Source organism: Trematomus bernacchii, unplaced genomic scaffold (genome assembly GCF_902827165.1).
Source record: "Trematomus bernacchii unplaced genomic scaffold, fTreBer1.1, whole genome shotgun sequence".
NCBI lineage: Eukaryota > Metazoa > Chordata > Actinopteri > Perciformes > Nototheniidae > Trematomus > Trematomus bernacchii.
In genome coordinates this window covers 22,437,144-22,444,864 of record NW_022987720.1, presented here as the reverse complement: position 1 = coordinate 22,444,864, position 7,721 = coordinate 22,437,144, and the positions used below count along the sequence as shown (strand labels likewise).

At 49.1% G+C, this 7,721-nt stretch overlaps 1 protein-coding gene across 1 annotated transcript; it reads right to left on the bottom strand.

The window, feature by feature from the left end:
• Positions 1 to 6,334: 6,334 nt before the first annotated feature.
• On the bottom strand, positions 6,335 to 7,721 carry rln3a (relaxin 3a). The gene is made up of 2 exons (XM_034143351.1): positions 7,562 to 7,721; positions 6,335 to 6,915 (listed from the first exon to the last, which is right to left on the bottom strand). The coding sequence occupies exons 1-2, from the start codon at positions 7,719 to 7,721 to the stop codon at positions 6,632 to 6,634; spliced, it is 444 nt and encodes a 147-aa protein (XP_033999242.1). The 3' UTR covers positions 6,335 to 6,631.

The following is a 7,721-nucleotide window of genomic DNA, read 5'->3' as shown; positions in this document are numbered from 1 at the left end:
CACCAACATTTTTGAAAAATGAACCTTTCATTTTATTATTTTTTGTTATGTATTTAGGAAAAACAGATAATAAACCATCAAAAAAAGTGATTTGCCCAGCTAAGGCATCAAATGTATATTTTCCAATGAAGAATTAACCCTGTTACTCTAGTAACAGGGTTGCAAGTAACAGGGTTGAAAATCAATGCTAATTTTAGCTTTTACCTCAGGAATTAATGCTAGCTGCACAATGTAATGCTATTGTCAAGGAATGGACACACTTAGATATTTAACTAAAGAAAGATACATTTGAAATTAATTTGTTTTAGTCTCATAATGTGAGTAACAGGGTTGCGTTTGTATGAGTGCCACACTCCTTCAAGAGTGACAAGATTGGAAATATATTACAAATAAAAGAGAGGACTTAGTTTTGGTCTACCCATGGTAGTAGCACATGGCTTGCTGATGTCCTTTCCACTGTGTCATGCGACAAACAGTTTTTTCACTTCCTCTGCCAAGCTAAAAAGGTTTCGGTAACAGGGTTGCGCGCATGTTGAGGGACACACCTTCTGTGCAAAATTACTGTTATTTAAAATGTGTTTATGATTTAACAAATTGATTTTACCATTACAAGACACATATATCAATAGAATAATACCAAAAAAAGTAAATAAAAACCCTATTTGAAATGTTATATTTGACATGCAAGTTGGTCACCAAAAAGCTGGGACAAGAGAAAAGGGCAATTTTAGGGGGTGTTCGAGAGCTATTTGATATTTTAAATAATATTTTGAAACCACTTTTTCTACAACTTTATATGCATCTTGTCTCAAGACAAGTATATTTAACACAACAAGTGTTACGATCTGTCTGTGTTGGGTTTTTTCTTGTCTTTTTCTGTCTTTTGTTTCCTGTTTTGTTTTGAAAAGTGTTCACCCCTGTCCTGCCTGATTGCCCGATTGTGTTCACCTGGTGCCCCTGTGTTTTCTCCTCCCTCCTCACCTGTGTCTTGTTTGTGTGATTGGTCTTGTGTGTATTTTAGTTCTGGTTTTTCTGTCTGTCATTGTTGGTTCATTGTTTGTAGTTGACTGTGTGTCACAGGGTAGTGTTCTGTGTTTCTACTTTGTACCTTGGAATAAAGGACTATTCTTGGAAATCTGCATTTGGGTCCTGCCTGCTTACTCAACCCTGACAGAATGAACCAACCAGAAATGGGCCCAGCAGATCCATTTGAGGTGGAATTACAACATTTTACCTTTTCTTTGGCTTGCTGCTATAGTAGGTGGAGGGGAGCGTCCAGTGTTCAGCAGAGGGAGGCTGCTCTGGCAGAGGCTCACCAGGTGGCAACAGTGGATCCATCTCTAGTTAAGTTCTTACCTGACTGGATTTTGGATTTCCTCTCGACGTGTGATTCCCGGCCTGCTAGCCCCAGGCATGCTAGCCCCCTGCCTCCCAACTCCCAACCTAACACCATACATCTCGGTGTGTTCCGTCTGAAGTCAACCCCTGCTTCTTCCCCATTTCCTGCTCCTGTCCAGGAGCCGTTCGCGGGCACTCGTCTGGCTTTTGGAGGTCCACGGAGCCTCCAAAAGGCTCCTAGGAGAAGGAGTCGCAAGTCCAGGCTAGCAGCCCGACCCCCAGAAGCCATGCTTTGGGCTCCAGTACAGGCCCCAGCAGCCATGGTTCCGTCTCCAGAACCGGCCCTCACAGCCATGGTTCCAGCCCCAGTTCTGGCCCCAACAGCCATGGTTCCGGCTCCAGAACCGGCCCATGCAGCCATGGTTCCAGCCCCAGTTCTGGCCCCGGCAGCCATGGTTCCGCCCTCTGTTCCGTGGCGAGACTTTGAGGAAAGCCAGCGGTCCTTGGCTCTATGCTTCCCGGGCCTCGCTGCTCGGGTCTCGACTTTGACGTCTTCTGCTGCATTTCCTGCCTCCTCCAGTCCACCTGTGGATTCCACTCCAGCACCTCGTGTCCTGTCGGTGGTCCGGCCGACTCCAGCACCCCGTCTCCTGTCGGTGGTCCGGCCGACTCCAGCACCCCGTCTCCTGTCGGTGGTCCGGCCGACTCCAGCACCCCGTCTCCTGTCGGTGGTCCGGCCGACTCCAGCACCCCGTGTCCTGTCGGTGGTCCGGCCGACTCCAGCACCCCGTGTCCTGTCGGTGGTCCGGCCGACTCCAGCACCCCGTCTCCTGTCGGTGGTCCGGCCGACTCCAGCACCCCGTCTCCTGTCGGTGGTCCGGCCGACTCCAGCACCCCGTGTCCTGTCGGTGGTCCGGCCGACTCCAGCACCTCGTGTCCTGTCGGTGGTCCGGCCGACTCCAGCACCTCGTGTCCTGTCAGTGGTCCGGCCGACTCCAGCACCCCGTGTTTTGTCAGTGGTTCGGCCCACTCCAGCCCCTCGTGTCCTGTCGGTGGTCCGGCCGACTCCAGCCCCCCGTGTCCTGTTGGCTCTCCGGCCGACGCCAGCCCCCCGTGTCCTGTTGGCTCTACGGCCGACGCCTACCCCATGTCCTGTACCGTTGGAGGTCCCGCCGACTACTCTCCTGCCGGGGGTCTTGCCAACCCTATGTCCTGTGATGTTGGAGGTCCCGCCGACTACTCTCCTGCCGGGGATCCTGCCAACCCTATGTCCTGTGCTGTTGGAGGTCCCGCCGACTACTCTCCTGCCGGGGGTCTTGCCAACTCCATGTCCTGTCCCGCCGACTGCTCTTCTGCCGGGGGTCCTGCCGGTCCTGTGTCCGGTGCCGTTGGAGGTCCCGCCGACTACTCTTCTGCCGGGGGTCTTGCCAACCCTATGTCCAGTGCTGTTGGAGGTCCCGCCGACTACTCTCCTGCCGGGGGTCTTGCCAACTCCGTGTCCTGTCCCATTGGGGGTCCCGCCGACTACTCTTCTGCCGGGGGTCTTGCCAATCCTATGTCCTGTCCCGTTGGGGGTCCCGCAGACAACTCTCCTGCCGGGGGTCTTGCCAACTCCATGTCCTGTTCCGTTGGGGATCTCGCCGACTACTCTTCTGCCGGGGGTCTTGCCAATCCTTTGTCCTGTCCCGTTGGGGGTCCCGCCGACAACTCTCCTGCCGGGGGTCTTGCCAACTCCATGTCCTGTCCCGTTGGGGGTCCCGCCGACAACTCTCCTGCCGGGGGTCTTGCCAACTCCATGTCCTGTCCCGTTGGGGGTCCCGCCGACAACTCTCCTGCCGAGGGTCCTGCCAACTCCACGTCCAGTATCGTTGGAGGTCCTGCCGACACCTGTTCCGCTGTGGGTCCTGCCAACCCCTTGTCCTGTCCCGTTGGGGGTCCCGCCGACACCTGCTCCGCCGGATTTCCTGCCAACACCAGATCCTGTCCTGTTGGGGGTCCCGCCGACACCTGTCCCGCCGGGGGTCTTGCCAACTCTGTGTCCTGTTCCGTTGGGGGTCCAGTCGACACCAGCCCTTGCTCCATCCGGGGTCCCATTGACACCAGCCCATGTCATGTTCAGGATCCCGTCTACGCCTGTCCCGTCGGCTCCGGTTCCTGTCAGGCCGATACTGGGTCCTGCCCGGCCTCCGGAGCTGTCCCGTCGGCTCCGGTTCCTGTCAGGCCGATACTGGGTCCTGCCCGGCCTCCGGAGCTGTCCCGTCGGCGCCTTCCTGCCCGGCCTCCGGAGCTGTCCCGTCGGCGTCTTCCTGCCCGGCCTCCGGAGCTGTCCCGTCGGCACCTTCCTGCCCGGCCTCCGGAGCTGTCCCGTCAGCGCCTGCCTGCCCGGCCTCCGGAGCTGTCCCGTCGGCGCCTTCCTGCCCGGCCTCCGGAGCTGTCCCGTCGGCGCCTTCCTGCCCGTCCTCCGGAGCTGTCCCGTCGGCGCCTTCCTGCCCGTCCTCCGGAGCTGTCCCGTCGGCGCCTTCCTGCTCGTCCTCCGGAGCTGTCCCGTCGGCGCCTTCCTGCCCGGCCTCCGGAGCTGTCCCGTCGGCGCCTTCCTGCCCGGCCTCCGGAGTTGTCCCGTCGGCACCTTCCTGCCCGGCCTCCGGAGCTGTCCCGTCAGCGCCTTCCTGCCCGTCCTCCGGAGCTGTCCCGTAGACGCCTTCTTGTTCGCCCTCGAGCCCGGCCCCCTGAGTGCCGCGGTCTTCGCCCTCGAGCCCGGCCTCCTGAGTTCCCCAGCCGTGGTCTTCGCCCTCGAGCCCGGCCCCCTGACTCTTCCAGCCGCTGCCTTCGCCCTCGAGCCCGGCCCCTTGAGTTCCCCAGCCGTGGTCTTCGCCCTCGAGCCCGGCCCCCTGACTCTCCCAACCACTGCCTTCGCTCTCATGCCTGGGTCCCCGAGTTCGCCCGCTGTGGCCTTCGCCCCTTTTTGGACTCTGCCTTGCTCCCGGGCCGTCCGCCCGGGACCCCTTCCGGGCCCGTCCTCCGGACCCCCTCCACCCACCCTGTTGGTCCTGGTTGTGCGTCCCTCCTCCAGACCCCCTCCACCCACCCTGTTGGTCCTGGTTGTGCGTCCCTCCTCCAGACCCCCTCCACCCACCCTGTTGGTCTTGTTTTTCTGTCTGTCATTGTTGGTTCATTGTTTGTAGTTGACTGTGTGTCACAGGGTAGTGTTCTGTGTTTCTACTTTGTACCTTGGAATAAAGGACTATTCTTGGAAATCTGCATTTGGGTCCTGCCTGCTTACTCAACCCTGACAACAAGTGCATGTCTTAGCTTTTTGGGCATGGATTATTAGATTTTTTTTATATGGGGGACATGAAATGTCCTCCAATTCTGGAATGACCCAGAAATGTTACTCAAGTAAAAGTACAACTTTCAAAATATACTTCAGTAAAAGTAGCCTACTCATTGTGCAAATTGGCCCATTTCAGAATTATATATGATATGTTTTGATTATAATTATTGATGCATTAATGTGTTTATCAAAGCTGGTAAAGGTGGAGCTAGTTTAAATACTTTGTATACTGCAGGATAACTTGTGAATGTAACTCCAGGTTCTCCAACTAAAGTATTTTTTAAGTGTTGTTTATATATTTATCTTATTAATCAAAATCTGCAAAGAAACTAAAGGTATAACATATATGTAGAGGATTTAAAGAACACTTTACCTCTGAATTGAAGTGGGGTCGAAGTACAAAGTAGCAAAACATTGAAATACTCAAGTAAGGTACAAGTATCTCAAAATTGTACTTAAGTACTGGGACGGGTCTGTTTTCTGTCCCCAGCCCAGGGTCACAACTAAACATGGAGAAGGAGCGTTCAGTCATTATGCTCCAAACATCTGGAACAAACTACCAGAAACCTGCAGGTTCGATGCAACTTTTACTACTTTTAAATCCAGGCTGAAGACGTTTCTTTTAATCATTACTTTTAATTGAACTATTCATATATCTCACACTGCAATGTAACTTTTATTCATGTATTTTATACCTGTGTCATTCATGTTTTATGTTTATTTGATTATCTTTGCTTTTTAATGACTGTTTTTAAACGCCATTTTATAATGTGTTTCCGGTGGAGTATTTCTTAATGCTCTTTCATTTTTGTAAAGCACTTTGAATTACCTTGTGTAAATATTAAATAGACAAATACATCTGATTGACAGAGAGCTGTGATATTGGTGCTATATAAATAAACTTCACTTGCCTTGAGTTACCTTACGCCACTAAAAACATTTAATGTCATATCGAAACAACACTGGTGACTTTTATCTTAGCTTTTGTGATAATAAACCTCACCAGATATCACAGTAACTGATAAGAGCTCGCTTGAAACTCACTGCACAGTAGCAATGGAGTAAAGTAAATAACATTTAATCAAGTGCTGCATGCACTTAAGTACAATTTTGAGGGACTTTTACTTTACTTGGGTATTTCCATTTGTTGGTACTTTACTTTGTACTTCTACCCCTCTAAAGTTCAGAGGTAAATCTTATACTTTTACTTTTAGTTACTTTGGAGATTTTGTTCAATGATGTGAAAATATAATCAACACTTAATAAGACTTTAGTTACAGCTGGAGTAACTCTACCGTTACCACATTTGATCACACTCTTGCATCAATAATTATAATCAAAAGATATATGAACATGCTGCTTAAGATTAATTTTAAAGAACTTTGACTAATTTAAAGATATAGATACTTGCTGGTCAACAAAGAATAGTTTGAAAAATATATAGACTTGTGATTAATTGTAATTGTTCTGTCGTATATTCTATTCCTTTTTAGTATTGTTTCTTTGTTGCTCTCCAAATAATGTCTCATCTTAGACAATGTCTTCCACCCTTCATCTTAAACCCTTCAGATTTATTGATCTTGTGACCTTTTGGAGAGACCATACCTCGATTTGGAACCACTTCACTAAAAGGGAAGCAATGCAAAATACCAACAATCTACAGACGCAGAAAAACGTTTATTACAATGTGTGTGACAATTATTGGACAAGACAAAACTGCTTGGTTCAAGACTAATAATTAAGGCTGTTCATTTGTAACCATAAAATAAAATGTAAACATTTAAAACACATGGCAGCCCTTTCCTTACAATTCAAACAAAGAACAAATTAAACAGTTCACAATAGTTTAACTCAATAAAGAATGTCTTAAATGCATGACAAGTGGAAAAAAAGGAGTGTGTGTCTGTTTGTGTACTTGTGTATATGTCTGCCAGTTTGTTCACTCATATGGCGAAGGTTGACTCAGCACAGGGAGCTGATCTCGCTCTTGCTGCAGCCCCACTTGCAGCAGGCATTGGACAGGCCCACCACTACGTCCCGGCCCTTGCGGTCAGCCTTGCGTAGGGCTTGCAGGATTTCTTCAGTGATGAAAGAACGGGCTGGCCTGCTGAACACTCCCTCATGGCTGTCTGTAGTGGTGAAGCTCAGATCTCTGTTCCTCTGGAGGAGACTCTCCACCACAGGATTGTGAATCAAGCCCTCCGAGGACTCCATCTGACTGGAGCTGAATGGGTCCTCTGAATCATCTGCAGCAGCAAAACAAGGAATTACAAAAAACATACTTGCATTTCTCTTCCATATTGAGATTAAATAATAGTTTGTCATTAAGATGGCATAATGTGAAAATAGAGTAATTAATCCCCGGAACGTTTCTAGGGAAATAGCAAACGATAACCAAAACTAAGTTATTGCGCAGTCAAAAGCTCAAAATAACAATTTTGGGGTTCAAGCAACCGGTTCAAGATAACCCTTCTAATGACGATGCAAATGAAAATAGAGCTCTACATTCCATATAATGTAAACACTGACTAAGCCAATTATACCACACAGTATGATCGTTCAATACAAATGTATATAGTATTTTCTGCATATCTGCATTTAAAATAACATCATAATGCCACATGTTTTTTTGCCAAATTACACACAATCACAAATGAGCATAAGATGGTAAAGAAACGTAATCATGGACATACATTAAATCTACAGAAATACTGAAATAAATAGTAATATTGATACATCTGATTTAATTTGATGACTCAAACATACAACTAAAGCATATTTTAGTTACCAGATAAAATCATATATACGTAATCATCAGATAAAACCCTAACAGTGATGGTAACTAGAGACCTAACAAGGTCAGTGATGGATGTAGTGCCCTCAGCCTCTCACCTGAACTCCTGAGTGAGCGTCTCCATCTAGAGCCTCCACAGGTGAAGATGACTGCCCGGATGAACTCACGGCCACATAGCTTCACTCCATATGTTGGGACGTCAATGGGCTGAACCCCAGCCACCAGCAGACACACAGCCAGTACCACTGCTTTCCACAT